We start from the raw sequence: 17,470 nt of genomic DNA, 5'->3' as shown, positions 1-17,470 counted from the left end.
GTGAGCTACTACCTGTTCAAGAGAGAGAATGCTGATACGAACACTGAGCCTTAAGACTGAACTTGAAGCAGTTCTGTCAAACAGATGAACTGCCCTGTTTGTTCTTTGCTCATTCAGAGGAGCCATTTTTAAGCTTCCTGGTATGGATTCTTCATATGTCTTTTATTAAGTCACCAAGTTTTTAAAAAGAACTCTTAGTTAGAGGTGACCTCAAGTTGTCTCTAAGAGTGCTAAATATGGAAGGAACAAGGGCTGTGTGGGGAGAACAGATTTCTTCCCTTCACCCCCAGTAATGTTCTCTTGGTCAGTCTGTAAAGTGTATCTGAGCATACACTGTCTTTACTAAACAGTGAGAACAAGTCTTGTTACCTAAGCAAAAGCCTGCTTCCTAGTTAGCTTTTGGCTAGGAAAAGCCAAAATTTTCAAGTTATACCTGAAAACAACATTTCAAGTGGATGGTATTTGTTTTCAGTAATACACTTGCATAGTCTTACCTTTTGAATACAACACTGAAAAATTAAAGATTTGGAAACCCCTGCAGGTAGCTGTACAGTGGTACAGATTAACTTAGAAGAGAACATTGCTGGGCAAGGAGGTCATGCATGTTTGCTTTTATTTTTTACATAGGTGGCTCACATGACAAAAAGTGAAATCTCTCTTCAGGACTCTGCATTTATTGGGCCAGGACTTCTGTTTTTGGACCAGTACTTCAACAGTTTTATTGATGAATATATTGTTCTATGGATAGCATTGGTAAGTGTTTTATACTTCTAATTTGGACCATAGCTAAAGGAATGGATTGAGAATTGTCCCTGTAATTCTGCTCTGCCATTTCTGACCTGCTCCCATTTCAGCTGCCGCTGTGGAGGGAGTGCCAGGGTACCATGTAAACATGTATTTTGGGAGCTGACTGGCTTTCTTTCCTTGGAAGAGATGTGAAAGTAAATTTACAGAATCTCTCTTGTAATTATGATTTAGCCCATGTGGGTTTAAATTGTTCTGTGAACTGCAGACTAACCTTTGTTTATCGGATTTTTTAAGTGCTTAGTGCTGTTGGGGTGTCGGGGTTTTGGGGTGGTTTTGGTTTTTTTTAAACTAGACCACTCTGTAGCTATATGTTAAAACGATTGTTATACTTGTCACGTGGATAGATCCTTATTAAAGTATAACATATTTATAGTAGGGACAACTGAAAAAAAAGTTGGATTTTGTTTTAACCTGTTCTGTTTTGCTCTTTTGAAGTTCATATCCTTGTTTGATATGCTGAGATATGCCACTGGTGTGTGCCTACAGATTGCTGCTCATCTTCATATACATGTCTTCAGAATTTCATCTCATCAAGCTCCTGAACAGGTTCAAAACCATAATGACTGATTAAATAGGTCAAGGACAAGAGAAGAAGCAGTTAGGGGAATGTTGAATGAAGCAGCCCCTCTGTTTTTGGGAAGACAGATTAAGCTCTTGAAGAAAAGTTTTATGAGAAAGTTCACCGTATCCCAGACATTACCAGATGTTAGAATTAGTAGATAACAAAGTTCTGCAGATGCTATTGTGATCAATACTTTTGAACCAGCATGTATTTCAGACCTTCAATACCACATTTGAAAATGTTGCCCTTTCCTGTTAGGTAACTTTAATTTTGTACTTCTGTTTTGGTGAATGTAGGCTGCAAACCAAGGTGCTACCAACCAGAATTTAAAGAGGAATTTCACGTTTGCCTAGACTAAGTGACTAATATATTGTAGCATTAGTTTCTAAAGTTTTCGTGGAAGTGCTCTGAAGTGGTAGTCAGGTGTACCAATTAAATACAGCACTGCAGCATTAAGACTGGTAAAATGAGGCAGCCATGAGGTAAAACCACTCAATCTCTCTTCTGGTATTTCTAAGGAACAAGCTGCTGGATCAGTAGATGAAGGAGGTACAGCTCAGGAAAATTTTATTCTACTTCAGAGTACTGTTATGAGTGCCTTTAGGATTCGTTCATTCTCAAGTATCCAAGCACATAACTTACTGCTACCAGATAAAACTGGAGCTTGTACTTTCTTTCAAGGCCAGTTTCTGGTTTTGTAGTCATAACAAGATTTGTTTCATTACACTTCATCATTATCTGGACTAGAGGGAGCTGTGTAATTCAAGGATACTGACTTTAGTTACCCTGATGTGTATCTGTGAAACTGTGCAAGCAAATGACAGAGGTCATTAAATGACTGCAGCTCTAGCAATGTAACCCACCTATGTGTATTTCCCTATATGGTTATTTTTGCTATTGCTGTGTTTATCTTCCTTATAATTGATCGAATTGTCTTGTAGCTACCACTGTACTTTATCCAAACAAAACAGCACAAAACTAAACCATAATGTAAAATCCAAACCAGGAAGTCAGGCCCACTCTCAGCCTGTCTCTTTAAGACCAGACCCATTGGCTAATACGATGTGCATAACTACAGGGCTATTGTCATTGGAGAAAAGTAGCTTATTTGTATGAATAAATCAGGACTTGCACACAAACCCTTTAAACTTAAGCTCCTTTAAAGAGGTACTTTTGAATATGATTTATGTAAAAAGTTGTTGAATGTAAGGGTCCATTACTACTTTCAGTTGTTGTACCTGAGCTTTGAGTTCATGAAGTCCTTCCTGAACTGTTCAATAAACAATGCTGTGGTTTGTTTTAAAAATTCTACCCCTGCAGCTTCCAGGCTTCATGTTAATTCAGAAAGACTTCCTGAGGTGTTCAAGGAACTTCAGTAGTGGTACATTGTGTGCTAATCTGGAGGGAATAAAATAACATCTACCACACTAATAAGAATTTAGTGATACTCTTGAGGGATAGCTGTAACAGTTACTGCCAAAGGACTAGAACTCTTAAGTGACTCGTATCAATTCCACATGAATCCTACTACTTACTACTCCTGTTTGAGACTGGGAAAGACACAGCATCTACACATGAACTTAGCCTGAACCCAGGCCATGGGCAAATAGGAAAGAATACTGTAAACAACCACCTGATGAAAAGACATGGGCACCTTTGGTTCCCCACAATGGGTAAAACTATTTCATGTCATAGTAGGCATAAGTAATTTTAAGGATACGATTGAGGCAGGTGGATGATTGGAAACTAATGCAGAAATCAGTCAGAAAACAAGAAACGTGAGTCAATACTAACAAATAAAACCAGAAACAGGAGGTAATACTAACAAATAACCTCCTGTTGAAGATAGGAAGCAAAACCTGTTACCTGTTTCATAGCATCTAATTGTCCTTAGAGGGCTGAGGCACTCAGCAGCACAGTTATAAATCCTCCTAGACAGTGGTACCCACCAGAGGCCCATATTGCCTTGTGCATCATTGTAACAATGTAACTTCTATAATTGTGCCTGCCCTGAATCCTAGCAGAGGCAGAACAAGGAGTTCCATACTGGTTTCTTATTCAACTTCAGTTTGCAACCTCGTAGCTGAGTTTCCATAGGTTACTTTAATCTGACTTCCAGAACTGAAGAACCAGCAAATGACTTGATACCAAACTAAAAATGCCAGTAAGCTGAGGAGAAGAATATGGTTTTGAAATATATTGTTATGAAAACATCACATTTGTGTGTGTGTGTGGATGGTTTTTGTTTTATCTACTGTGGTATGAAATCGAAGCATTAAATGTGTTAGCAACTACCTAATTTGTGAAAGTGGATATTCAGGTATAATGGTTTTCTGTAGAAACAAACTACATGCACACTAAGCCAATTTTTAAATTTATTTATTGCAATGAGATACATGAAAGATAAATGCTTTACCCTTAAAACTCAGGCCTCCCTAAATTGCTAGTCATTTGGGGTTGCAAAAAGTAATATTCCATCTCAAAGGCTTGTAATAGCTTGTACTAAGTAAATGAGGTAAATCTACCCCATCTTCTTGCAGTGGCTCTACGAGAAGTATATATCCCAAAATGCATAATGTTCAGTTATGCTTACTGGAGCTGATACATGAAGCTCTTCATTCAACTAAAAAAACTCCAACGTTTTCTGGACAAATTACAGCAGTTCTTAAATCTCTTTCTAATACAAGGATATTACAAAACCTAGCATAACAAAAGAGTTAACAGAATGTACTTTGTTTTCCTGTAATACATCATTAAACAATCTTACATGAGCTATGTCATACCCCATGAACTTATAACTGCTGATATGTCAGCTTACTGAATGCTGAAACTACAGAAATCTACATCTTGTGAAAAATGCTTCTATTTGCACAATTTACCTAAAGGCCTAAGGTTAATATGTACAATCTGACTAAAGCATTTTTCATTAATTTTGGCCATTGTTACAATTTGCCATTAGAAAAAGCAAAACAATTTCAACAGTTCAGTGCTATTGAAAGTGAATATTAGGTAGTTAAAAATTAATAGTAAATGGTTTGGGGTTCACACTGCCCCCCCCATTAATAAAATTTACTAATCTATGTGCTTACAACATTATCAGATACAAGATCAGAACAATCCATGAAAGCCTTTAAGAGGAACCTTAAAACATTTATATCTTAACATCCTTCTCTGTGGCTAATGCCTGTACTTGTGTCATGTTACTTAGGTACAACTTGTTTCTCCACTGAGCCATCAGAATAACATGGACTGAAGAGACTTGCGAACAGTTGCCATCTCCTGCTGTTGCTGTGACGAGAAAAGGAGATAATACTGAACAAATGCCGTATCAATATGAGTCCTTTGAATTAAATGAATGTCAAATGACTTTCAATAGAATGTTCTATTTTTGCATTTAACTGGCTTCACAGATCTGATACTTACGGTGTCCATCATAATCTTCTTCTGCAACATAGCCATTTCTTTGCGGAGTTCATTTTGGGCACCCGCCAGAAGATTTTCATTGCTCTTCTCCAGCTCGTCCATGCTCTGAAGTTAAGGAGAATCTTAATTCAGAACTCTTCAGTGTCAAAGTGTTCATTTAAAACAAGCAAACAAACCAATCATTGATTTTTTTACTATAATTTAATTTTTAAAGTATTCACTGATAATTGATTAGTTTTGTCACAAACTTGACAGAGGAATCATACAGGACTTCATACTCCAGACTACATTCCTATTTAAATACTGTGGACCCTGTGAAGGAAACGGTATCCTCCAGACAGCTTCTGTGAGGTCTTAGCTAGTTATTCTGCATTTTAATTAAGAATTCCACAAGAAGAACTTGAACAGACATCTGTCAGGAATGCTAGGGGTTCAATATTATGGCAACCTTGAGGGACTTGAAGTAGGGACTATAAAACCCATTACATGTCTTTGCACACTTCTCCCCAAATAAAACTCACTGATTATTTTCCCTTTTGTACCTACAATTATGCCTACCTCTGTGTATGTGTCTAGTTGCATTTTCTTTAACTTACATTTACGTAAACATATTTGAGGCTTGACTTTTGATCTTCTTTGAGGAGAAAAATCAAAGTAATACTTGACCTTCTGTTCAGTATTTCCTCTTTGATGAAGACATTTTTGGCATTTTGGAATAGTTATTAATGCTTCTGTAATATCCTTTATAATTTTTTACTATCTTAAACTAAGAGTTGCACTATTTCAGATTTACTTTCCTAAACTCCCAGACTTGGAAAAAAACCCACAACACCAAACCAACCAAACCAAATACCAAGCTTATTGTAACTAACTGAAATTTCAAAATGGGACCAGTTAGAAAATGACTTGAACAGAAATTAAAGTTTGTCAGAAACTGACAGACTTGAATCCACTCCATATACTGGGGCCATGCAGCTGGAAAGCAGCTTGGCAGAAAAGAACCTGGGGGTCCTGGGGGATACCAAATGGAACATGAGCCAGCAATGTGCCCTTGCAGCAAGGCAACCAACAGTTTCCTAGGCTGCATTAGGAAAAGTGTTGCCAGCAGGTCGAGGAAGGTGATCTTTCCACTCAGCACTGGTGAGGCCACACCTGGAGTGCTGGGTCCAGTTCCAGACTCCTCAGTACAAGGGAGACATGTACATACAGGATAGAGCTCAAAGGGCCATGAAGATGATTAAGGGACAGAAGTATTTCTCATGTGAGAAAAGTCTGAAAGAGATGGGACTCTTAAGCCTGGGAAAGAGAAAGGAAGGGGAATCTTATCCATATACATAGTGCCTGAAGGGGAGAATGCAAAGAAGATAGAGCCAGGCTCTTGAGGTGCCCAGTGACAGGACCAGGAGTGACAGACAAACTGAAAACAAAGGAAGTTCCCTCTCAACATCAAGAAACACTTTCCTGTGAGGGTGACTGAGCACTGGAATAGCCTGCCCCAAGAGGCTGTGGAGTCCCCATCCTTGGAGATACTCAAAAGCCATTTGGAAGTAAGTCCCAAGCAACAACTCTAGGCAGCCCTGCTGTACTGCCTGCTGGCAAGACCAGATGTCCTCCAGAGGTCCCTTCCAACCTCAGTGATTCTACGGTGCTGTGCCTCTGCATTCATTACAAAATCAATCATTTAGGGTATTTTCATTTTTCTCACAGTTTAATTCTCATATACCTTAGAAAAAGTGGGTGAAGGACATTCTGTGAATGAAGTGCTTTGTTTTGGTGTACAATGAAAGGGGAAAACGTTAACTAAAAAGTAAACTTTTTGTGTAGTTATACTCAAAATATTTTTTTGCTTGCGGAGCCCCTGGTGGTCTAGTGGTAAAGGTGCCGCGCTATCACCGCAGAGACCTGGGTTCGATTCCCGGTCAGGGCCACTCCCGGGCAGGTGGGGCTCGTTAGCCCTTAAAGGCAACCCACCTACGTCCTAAGGACCTCACTGCCACCGTCCAAGCTCGCTTGGCCCCGGCAGATGAACCTTAGGATTAAAGGGTGGGCTCAGTTCCGCGCACACTGTGTCTCACCTAAAAAATCCAATGCGCAGGCTGGAAGGTGGAAAGACCTTCCCCGGATCTTCGCTCGCGAAGACTGGCCATTTTTTTGCTTGCTGTCTAGTATGTAGCTACTTTGTTACAAAAATACCAAATAATTTAAAAATCTAAATTACTAGAGCTTTCTTAAGTGATATGATAAGAGTCAGCTGCCTCCCAAGGAAAAAATTTACCTTCAAGAACTGCTCGTAGAGTTGCTTAATGGTTTTCAGTCTCTGACTTTGAACTATTCTTGCCTGTTGAAAAACTTTTTGTTGCTGACGAAGCATATTCTGAAATAGAAGAAAAAGGAAAACATAGTTGCAATAGTTGTTAACCAAAGCACTTTGACAGCACACCAATGTCATTTTCCAGAATCAGAGATTCTCTGCCTTCACTGGAAAGTCTGTGCCTTGTAGGTTTCTGCCCAGAGAGTTACCCTTACTCTTAGTAATTAAAGTAAGGTGAACACTGGATTAAGCCTGAGTCACCTCCTAAGGTCCCTTCCAACCTGAATTATCCTTGTAAAATCCTATGAGGATTGCTATCCCCTGCAGCTCCTTAATGTGCTGCCTAAATGTGCTGCCTGGGGAAAAACAAAACTTGCAAATGTGTTGGAAGTACAAATACAGCAACATCACTTTATTACATTCCATTGTATGGTTCCTATCCCCTTACAATTATCAAATTCTCTTACATTTACTACATACAAGCATATTTTTAAGAAAACTACTTTTAAGAAAACTACTTTCCATTATTCCTTTGTTGCCTGAACTGAAAGACTATGGATGCACAGAAACAGCACACATCTTTCTTCACAATAAATGGTCTTGGTTCTTCTCAAGCCATATGCTGCCCTAGGGCATCACTTAGGGCCATTTATAAACTTGCAGTAAAGTTTATAAATGCAACCCTCTTTGTAAGACATAATCATATATTTGTTTAAACTACATAAAGTCTTTTCACATTTCTTGAGTCGCTAAACAAGGGTATTCCCTCCTTGTGAAAACACAGTGAAACTCATGCCATGCCGGAAACCCACCGCTAGTTTTTCTTCCTGCTCCTCTGCTTTTTGCAAATCTACATCCCATTGCTGGAATAAAGTCAGGAACTGCTGGGAGAACTCATGATTGAGCTTCTGCCTAGAAACAGACACTATCTGTAAGTATGACAAATGCTATAAAGAATTACAAGGAAACCTAAGGTTCAACTTACACATGGAGTAGGATAAAAGCTGACATAGATAAAGAAACAGGATATTTAGACATCTGACCCTCACTGAATAGTGTGTGTTTTGAAAAACTGAACATACATAGGCACATACTTTAGGTGAATGTAAATTATATATATATTTATAAGGAGACAGCACTCACATACAAAACTCAGGTTAAAAAGAAATACAACTTTTCTTCCTAACAGTGTCAGGTTTTCTGAGGTTTACCAAGTCCTTCTAACCCAATTACAGATCTTTGTTTTAACTTAAGGGGTTTTTAATGCAAGGTTGATCAGCTAATGAATGCTCATTCATTAGTTTACGATGTTCTTTCTCTGTGTAAATTTAAATTTTGTCCATAGAAGTTTCAGATAAATATATATACATATAAATGTAGAACAACACTAAGTTTTAAATATTGCTGACTTTCAGTTTTTAGCTGTCTCATTTTTCAGTTTGCTCTACCTGTAGTATCAGATGTAGTAATTAAATATGTGTTAAGAAGGGAGAGGAATATTATGTAGGGTGAAAATTATTTTCTTTCTTAACCTGAATAGCATTAAAGTTTTACTGAACATTTTTTCAAGTTTTCAAGTAGAAACAGAAAATTCCAAAGTGGAAAACACTCCCACGTTGTTCTAAAAGACATCAAAGGTCACTCTCCGTAAAAATAAAACCAGCTCTTTAACGTACCTTGCTCTCAGAATTCCAGTTCTTAAGTTTCTCTATTCAAAAGAGAATATGCTAAACTCTTACTGTCAGTTTTTTGCAAAGTGGACACAACTGAAGGCAGCAGAGACCCTGAGCAGATATTGAACTACTAGGTACAGTACTTGCCATTTAATTGCAAGAAGATGGATCAGTTATCATTGCTGTGACTCAAAAGGGAATCTGGTTCCACAGGTTTGAAAACCAAGGGTAAATGTTACCTTTGCTCCTGCTGCGTTTTCCAAACATGCTCAATCTTCTGGTTGCTGGTTTTGAGTGAGGCTTTTGTATACATTTCTAATCTTTTCCTCTTAGCTAAGAGAGCCTTGTTAATGTCAGCTAAAAGTCAAAGAATATTTAGAAATAAGGCATAGTGGATACATTGTGCCATTTATTAAAAATGCTGCGAAGCAAATGAGGTGTGTTCTAAGGGAAGGAAGCCGGTGTGATCTGGGCTGTCCCTCAACTGCTGTTGCCCAGCCCCACAATAAATGTGGCATCTCCTTCGAGTCCCACCTCTCTCAGATGCCCGACCAAATACGACCCGCTGTGATGTGACTCAGCTGTAGCTGCTTTGATTCTCTCAGGCCAGTGGTAGGTCCAGTGTCAGACTGGCTTTGAACTGACAAACACAGTGAACTGAAACTCCAGTGGCTTGAACTCAGGGGAGCTGCCTCTCTGTACACTGAGAGTGGGGCCTTACACGCTGTCATCCTGTGCTTCCCTACAGATTATTGTGGTCCGACATGGTCTCACCTGTGCAGTAACTACACACGCATTCTCACAACACTGGAAGCGTTACTCAGTCAATTCACACCCTGTAGGCACGTTGTATTTGGACATATCACAGCCTATAAATTTTCCATTCAAAGCTAGAGATACCTTGCACAAACTTCCTCTTTTCTCTAGTATCTCATGATATTTTAGTAACATTATCAAAATCTTCATGAGTTTAGCTGCATGACTGTGGTGCTAGCTCAGAGTTTCCAGACTTTCAAGGAATTTAGTTATGCTGACACTTTAATTATATTTTTCCTAGAAAAACCACACCTGTTTCAGAGTAATATTCAAATTACTTGGATTTCAGAAATAAATTAAAGGTAGTATGTGGTTACTATCACTGTGAACATAGGTAATGAACAACAAACTATTTTTCATACTTCAGAGACAGTGCTTTTTAATACTTAATATAAATTAGTGGGTTTCACCTTAATTTACATTTGGAGACTTAACAAGTCATAGTTTAAGGTTAATTTCTTTTCCTTCTCACTATAGAATTCAGGAAAACACCTGCCAAACCTCTCTAATTTGCTGAGGCATCTGCCCCTGCTAATACCAAACATACTGTTCTGTGCAGACATCATCCTCTCTCTGATCCATCCATCCATCCATCCATCCACCCATCCTTCCTTTCCTTCCTTTTTTAAGTCTTAAGTTACAAGCAATCATAAGTTTTAACATCCTCCTCTTATCTAAATTGCCAGACCTACAATAGCATTCTATTATGTAATACAAAATATGTCATTTTGTGACAGCAAAAAGTCTTAATTCGTGCATTAAGGAATTCCTTTTAACTCCTCTTTCACCTTAAGGTTGACATGCAAGTAATGACTCTGTACAGCTTTTTTATTACATACAATGAAAGTAATAATCAGCTATTGAGTATGGAATAGTGATATTAAGATGGTTTCCCTTCCTTCCATGGCTTTTTGATGTTTTCTTACACTGTGATAGGTATTACACATCCTTTACAAGTGAAGGGTGGTTTTTCTCTAACCTGTCAGCTATCTAGAATTCAGCTGGTAATTTAACTGTAAGTAAAGCCATCTGAGGATCTGACTATGACTATACTAAATCTTGCTAAGTGACACACATAAACCTCTCATCACTGGATGACTGGCATTACTTACCCTCATTATTTGGCTCCTCTATAAACTCATACTCATCCTGACTGCTGAAATTGTCTTATTTGCTTATTCCCTATTCTCTAAATTTCTGAAGGTTCTGAGTAGAGACTACTGTCTCATTCTCTGTTGCAACTAAAGTTTACTTCCAAAGTTACTTGTCTAGAATTAGAACCATTTGTTCTACTTAGCTGCTTATATTCACATTTACATGCCCCTTATTTCTCACTCAAGTCTTGCAATCTCCAGTATCCTCTATGTCAGCGTAATAAAAAATTGTGAGTGAGAACAGCAGCTAACTCATATTGTGCCTTTTCTCTACAATATATTCACTACCTCTTAAACTTCACCTTAAAATTGGAATTATCAACAGCACTCATGCATCTTTCCCTTTTCCTTTGTAATTACCTACATAATACTGATTTTGTGTGCAGTTATTCCCTTTTCTTCTTTCCTCTTGCCCTACTTAGATCTAACTTTTTTCTCTGAAAACTGGCTTTATTCAGAAATGCTGAAAAATGCTACAAAGACTGATCATTTTATGTAAGTCTTGCAAGTTATTTTATGGTAAGAAATTACTGCCAATCCTGCAACTTTTTAAAATTTATTAGAATGTAAATGTACTTACCTCCAAACCTTTCCAGCATATTCTGTACTTCACCCCTACAAAACAGTGTTTAAAATTTTTATTTGCCCATTTTCTGGCTTTAGAGTAAGACCTGTTTTATATGCTCAAAACTAATTTTATTCATGTGTCTATTACTTGTAAGCAGTCACAGAGCTGCTACTGCTCTACAAGATAAAATAATTATACTCCTTTTTTACCTCCTCTGAGAGGTCCCTTTTTCAGACTGATTTGCTTGTTTAAAAAAAACCCACTAGAATCTATTAACTTACTCCCGAGTAAAAAGACACTATTAGGCATGTAAGGGGTCTTGAGTGAGGGCATTCAGTAAATAAAATTGATTATTCCCTAGACAAAAAGAAAACACAAAGAGTATTTGGAACATCAGATGAAACAAGTCCATCCCAGGTAGCATAACTGGCACAGTAAGAAAAATTCAAGACAAATAATATCAAAGTTGTTTTTACAGCACCTTTTAGGATCATAACACCAGCGTGTGAGGCAGTGGTACAATACAGTAAAAACAGTATCTTCAACTCAACAGCTGTAATCTCCTACAAAACTATTTCAGCATACACTTTTTTATTACATTTACATTGCTCATAATTATTAAATTTAATAAGATTTATCTGTAAAAAGATTTCATTTTTCATGCAATATTTGGATCGTTCAAAGTACTGGTAATATCTTCCAGCAACTAAAATCAGAGGAAAAAATTAATGGAATTTGATTAAATTATCATCAATTTAGGACAAAACTGAAATATTTTTTAAAAGAAACAAATATTTTAAGAACTCACACAAATATATCAAATTTTCATGCATGTTCAAAAATATCTACAAAGAAACTGCAGAATTACTAATTTTAAAATACTACATTTTCTTTTTTTACCTACGACTGCTTTATTGTCTGCCGCTTGATTTTTGAATCAAATACTAACCAACCCAAAAACAAAGAAAGCAAAACAAGCATAGTGGATAACTGAAATTGGTATCTGCTTGCTTATTTTGGAAAACAACCTCCAAACTCCTAACCTTACCCCACATCATCTGGAGCCACATGAGTAGTCGCCAAAGGTCTTTTCTTTCCGTGCTTGTCCATCACTGGTGTGTCGCCTTTAGAAAAATTATAGAAATAGTTACAAACATAGCTTCTATTTTGTGCAGGTGGTTTGAGTTATTACAAGTTTGATTACTTTTCTGTAATGTCATTTTTCTGAACATGTCTCACAGGTTGCAATTCCCATCAATAACACATGCAGCTTTAAAAAGCAAAATCACAAATATATATTTATATTATTTTGGAAAAAAAAAATCCTTGGCTATCAGATTTCTGGTAATGGCAGGGATAAGTGGGACAGGAATTTAGTCTAAACAAATGAAGTGGAGAAATTAATATATATATATTCCTCTTACCAATCAAAATCACGCAGTAGGAGGTTGATTGTCTTAAGCATTATAAACCCTGCTTGCTCAGACATTGGCTGACACAGAAGCATCTTTCCTTCTATTCACAGTCAGAGATATGATAAACTTCAAATTTTAAAAATGTGCTAAAAAGGGCACCTTCTCTAATATCTTCCTCTGATCCACTCAGTTCTTTTCTATCCTCCTCAAAGTCATAAGCAGGTAGGGTCTGTTCTTCTGGTGCTGGTTTACCAGCTTTCCCTCCATGCTTTCTTCCTGAGGGTGCCATAACGAGATCTTTTCCTGCTGAAACAGTATATTGTATTTGTTACATAACATTCCCCACAATAATTTGAAGATAAATGTTTTCATGCTTACATGGACCTGTCATGGATACCTCTGTAACAGTCTCCAGAATATGTAAGAATATGTAAGCAATCAAACTGTTTTAGTTTTGAGGTGTTCCACAGCATTACCCATCAGGGGTGTTTTAAGAACTCAGTAAAAAAGAATATGCCAGGGCTAATAGGAACACACTTGATTCTGCAGAAAAGGAAGTAAATTATCCATTTTCTTAAGGTGCCTGCCTGCTTACCTTCCATGTTTATTATACATTTTGTCATATCCAGTCCTGCATTTCCCAAAAGCTATGTCACTATTCTATTTTACAAAATATAGATATGGCAAATCATAAAGAACAGTATGATTCTACAAGCCATTTTTAAAGGTTCTGGGCAACTTTCAGGTCCTGAACGATCTTTCTTTATAGCTATTATACCTCTGCACTCTGTAATGTAACTAATGCCATTTCTACGTTGGTAAACATTTTATACATGCACTACCCTCTTAAAACTATTAATTGATTTATTTTCATAATACTAATTTTTACATATTCTGTGTATTTTTATAAATATTCAAGGAGAAAAATATCTATTTAGAAGAGAAAGAGCATACTTGTAGTCACTAGATGCATGAGTGATGGAATATTTTTTTCCTTAGCATTTTATCAGCAATAGAAATAATATACAAATACAACAGGAAATAGAAAGCTACTGAATCCTTGCTGAAATATTTCTTCTTGTTATCTTTTTCTGATTGCAAGAGCTATGAGGTATTTCAAGTTGTGTCACATAACATTTCCTTTTAAAAATTCTTCAAAAAATAACAGGATTCCTTTGAAGGTGGAAAGATATCAGCTGCTAGTACCCTGTTTTCCAAACTGAGCAAGACATGACTCAGTAGTGGGTAAACTTCTCATTCTAGGCACAATTCAACACAGCTAGAAATATGTAGGTTTTCCACAAGCCAGGGCACAGATAGATCTGAAAATTAAGTTCACACAGTGAAACTGGGAACTCCAGCAAATGTCTTTTGAATTTCCATGACTGTGAAGTCGTCCCAACATTAACAGCTCTCACACACCTGAGTTTCCTATTTCTGTTTGTTTTTTGTTTGTGGTTTTTTTTAATTATTTGTCCATAGTTGTGAAAATATTTTTTAACCACACATTACACAGATCTATGGAACATGACCACAATTAGTTAAGGAACACTGCTTTGTAAGACACAGCTTTTTCTGAGGTTGATACTTCTCTCTGTGGTATGAAGATTTTTAGACCTTGCAAGTGTCTTGGAAACAAAAGCAAAACCTCTTTAGATTATTAACTGGAAGAATCAAAGAAGTCCTTGCATTAACATTATCCTCAAATGAGAGAGAATTTTCAAGCCTTGATCTGCTTTTCAACTACTGTGATTGTTGAAAACACGATGTGAGGAGGAGAGTCCTGGTGCAGCATCTGGCTGCGCCTGTTTCTGGGCTGCCGAAGCACTTCAACATTTTACTATTTTATAGGACGTATTTTATCTGACACACAGACGCGCTTTGTCCTGAAAATCAGTTTACAAAGCAGGACTCCCCAGCAAACCCCCACAGGCGTAAAAACAATCTCGCCACCTCGCAGCCCTCGTTCCATCCTGTGTGCCTGTTTTGGCCGATTGAAGGATCTTCAACCCCGAGCAGCCTATTTTAATTACTTTTTTTTTTTTTTTGAGAAACCTCTGTTTTTCACCCTGCCCCCTCAAAAAAGACATGAAACAAAACGGTTACTTCTGTGAATCTCCTAGGCGGGGCTTTTCACCGCGGGGACGCACCTGCCTCCGCCTCAGAGCGGCGGGGGAGACTCGGGCCCGCAGCCGCCTCACCCTGAGGGCACCCGCGGGCGGCAGGGACCGGGCGCCTCGCACCTCCCGCCGCGGAGGGAACTCCGCTCGCCCCAAGCCCCTCTGTGGCCCCACAGCCCTCACGTTCCTCCCGCGGCTCCCCCAGGCGACAAAGGCTGACGGGGACAGCGGGATGCGGTGCCGCCTCAGCGCTGCCCACACCGCCCCGGGAGAAGGCGGGAACGCGGGCGGGGCGCGGCAGGGACACACACGGCGCTCCAGGGCGCCCTCAGGAGCAGGGGGCGGGCCGGGCCGGGCACGTCGTGCTCATTCGGCATTAAACTCGTTTAAAGCTCACCTACCTTCACCTGTTTCTTCACTGAAATGGCTTTAATTTATCATTCAGATAACAAAAAGCCGTCAGAAAGTATTCTGGTGGGTGTAGCTAGGGTACGGCAGCACAGGAGGATTTTTCCATAAATCACTGCAAACATGCCATTATTTTTCTGTAACGTTTCAGGTTTCAGATTTTTCTAATGTTCTCATTTTCTGCCCTCAACCAGTTAAGGCATTTGTTTTTTTACTTATGAAAACCAAATACAGAATCTAAATTAAAGAAGAATCCTAACGCTATTTCAATTTCCAATGTTCTCATCAACCCCAAACACTTGAGAAATTTTACTTGCTACGTCCTTGACCAAGCTTAAGTTTTCCTTGGGTCTGCCTGGGGAGGAGTTGACTTTCCTCACCGCAGCCCTGGGGGTGCTGCAGGGCCTGCACAGTATCCCAGGTCTTGCTCTGTCCCTGTCCCCCCAGCCAGGAATTCAGTGGGAAGGTGGGACACACAGCTGGGACAGCTTTCCTTAATGAAAAAGGAACTGCAGTGAAAACTGAGCTACCTATACAATTATTTACACATAACTTCATTAGGAAAAACCGCCTTGAAAATTTCAGCCAAGTTTTCCCAATTATTTTGATTAGAATGGCAAATATAATAATAATAAAAAAATCCTAGTCAAACTTGAATATACCTAATATTTTCAAGTGTAAGAAGTTATAAAAGCTTTCTTATATCTCTTGAAATGTCTCATTTTCTGCTAGGCTGATGTACTGCAGATTTAAACTACTTCTTTATATTCTACATTTTAGCATAATACATAGTGCTAGCATGAAATATAACCCCAATAATTATAAGTGCTTACATTTTTTTAGTGCTTAAAAGTTTGATTCTACTTCAAGAACAGAATCATGCTTCAAAATAATCCTAAATTACTATAGTTGTAAGGTTAAGAGAAAAATAATATAAGGATTCATACACATTACTGGCTAATTTATCAAAATGGGTGAGTTTTTGTTTACTTTAAAATAGAAACAACAGACAAAACTTTCATCACATTTTAGTTAATTTCAAAGCAAACCAAGTATCTTACAATACATATTCACATACATTTTGTACATCATCTGATTACAAAAATTAATGCTTTTTTGAATACTGTTAACACAATTAACTGAAGATACACCGCCAAAAGTTTCTGCTTGAAAAGATTCAGTACCCTTTCCCACATAAAACGACATTACTCTGATGTCCCAGCAAAACACAGGGCCAAACCCTCTTTTTAAATTTAAAAACACCAAAGCTCTGTATATCAGTACAAATATTGTTTTCCAAAGTGAAACATTGCTCCCAAACTTTTCTACTTTAGAAGTTTGTTACCCATTCATATAGAGAGGCACTTTTGCTTTTATACTTACAATGCTTGTAAAATATTATTCCTTGATCATTTTCATTTCATTACAACCCTCTCTTTATAATCAAGGCAAGAAATAACATCATTGTATTCTTTGGAGTAGAATACACCAGATATAAAATACCTTTCAAATAACCATTAGATGTTTTATTACTGTGTAATTTTTTTATTAGCATACATTTCTTCCAAATCCCAGTTAAATATTACAAATAGGGAGATGAATTGTCACTGTGCTTTAAAGAATGTCAACATCTATAAATGTATACTAAATTTAAATGACAAGTCACATAATTATCAATTTCCCCATAGGTCTAAAAAAAGCAGCAATGACAGAAATTTGCAAAATGCTTTGGAATGCAAGACCAAGGACTTGTTAGGCTGATCCTAAATAACATTTCCTTCCAACATTTTATCTTGTTGGCAATATCCACTGCAATAAATGCAGTTACATTTGTTTAGGTAACCCTTTTTATAAAAAAGGATAACATGGCCATGGAACTAAGAGTCATAAAATAAGATCTGTTGAAAACTGCCTATGCACAGGTTTCCTGCAATTATTTTTTGTTATTTTGCGTTATCACAGCTCCAACAGCTTTTATATCATGAAATTACTGCAGAGATTCTAACTCTAGATGCATGATTTTTTTCTTCATATCAACGTAGCTAAATGTTAAACCAGAAAAGACACTTATGAAAGAAAGATTTAAAATGCCTAATCACATCTTGAGGTAGACTGATCTCCAAAATAAAGCTCTTCTACACTTTGATTCGTTCATGACCAGCTTCTTTTTGGATCCTTCTCCTTGGAAAAATCTTTCGTTTAAGTGCAATTAG

The 17,470-nt window shown here is 37.7% G+C and overlaps 3 protein-coding genes across 8 annotated transcripts in view; 1 reads left to right on the top strand and 2 right to left on the bottom strand.

Annotated features, from left to right (window-relative positions):
• Positions 1 to 5,340, top strand: part of CHPT1 (choline phosphotransferase 1) — a 20,388-nt gene extending 15,048 nt beyond the window's left edge. The window contains exons 7-9 of one of the 2 annotated variants that reach the window (XM_050323496.1): positions 628 to 753; positions 1,243 to 1,353; positions 4,578 to 5,340. In XM_050323496.1, the coding sequence (XP_050179453.1) occupies positions 628 to 753; positions 1,243 to 1,353; positions 4,578 to 4,622 (282 nt within the window). In that variant the 3' untranslated portion in view covers positions 4,623 to 5,340. The remainder of the gene's footprint in view (positions 1 to 627; positions 754 to 1,242; positions 1,354 to 4,577) is intronic. The other variant, XM_050323497.1, reaches the window with a different exon arrangement.
• On the bottom strand, positions 3,762 to 17,470 carry SYCP3 (synaptonemal complex protein 3). 2 transcript variants are annotated; one of them, XM_050323499.1, is made up of 9 exons: positions 17,357 to 17,453; positions 12,889 to 13,035; positions 12,363 to 12,438; positions 11,327 to 11,361; positions 9,016 to 9,133; positions 7,916 to 8,015; positions 7,068 to 7,166; positions 4,793 to 4,897; positions 3,762 to 4,657 (listed from the first exon to the last, which is right to left on the bottom strand). In XM_050323499.1, exons 2-9 carry the CDS (start codon positions 13,016 to 13,018, stop codon positions 4,604 to 4,606), a joined length of 717 nt encoding a protein of 238 aa, XP_050179456.1. In that variant the 5' UTR covers positions 13,019 to 13,035; positions 17,357 to 17,453; the 3' UTR covers positions 3,762 to 4,603. The 2 variants fall into 2 exon arrangements, with proteins under 2 accessions (XP_050179456.1, XP_050179455.1); XM_050323498.1 differs by lacking the exon at positions 3,762 to 4,657 and having other exon boundaries at positions 4,739 to 4,897; positions 12,889 to 13,032; positions 17,357 to 17,470.
• Positions 16,219 to 17,470, bottom strand: part of GNPTAB (N-acetylglucosamine-1-phosphate transferase subunits alpha and beta) — a 42,081-nt gene continuing 40,829 nt past the window's right edge. For all 4 annotated transcript variants that reach the window (XM_050323493.1, XM_050323492.1, XM_050323494.1 and 1 more), the window contains one exon: positions 16,219 to 17,470. Coding sequence is in view for 3 of the 4 variants with exons in the window: in XM_050323492.1 (XP_050179449.1) it covers positions 17,393 to 17,470 (78 nt within the window). In the remaining variant the exon portion in view is untranslated.

The sequence above is a fragment of the Myiozetetes cayanensis genome, unplaced genomic scaffold (genome assembly GCF_022539395.1).
Source record: "Myiozetetes cayanensis isolate MyiCay16 unplaced genomic scaffold, myiCay2020 scf3, whole genome shotgun sequence".
In the NCBI taxonomy this organism is placed as follows: Eukaryota; Metazoa; Chordata; class Aves; order Passeriformes; family Tyrannidae; genus Myiozetetes; species Myiozetetes cayanensis.
The sequence above is the reverse complement of the archived record's forward strand: the minus strand, read 5'-3'. Positions and strand labels throughout refer to the sequence as shown.

Bases quoted from the DNA above. Each gene is read 5' to 3' on its own strand.
- SYCP3 (XM_050323498.1), bottom strand. From the start codon at position 13,018: ATGGCACCCTCAGGAAGAAAGCATGGAGGGAAAGCTGGTAAACCAGCA. The intron at 11,362-12,362 runs GTAAGGTTAGGA...ACTGTTTTGTAG, and splicing joins GTGGCTCCAGATGATGTGGG to GGGTGAAGTACAGAATATGC. The intron at 8,016-9,015 runs GTAACATTTACC...GTCTGTTTCTAG, and splicing joins AAAACGCAGCAGGAGCAAAG to GCAGAAGCTCAATCATGAGT.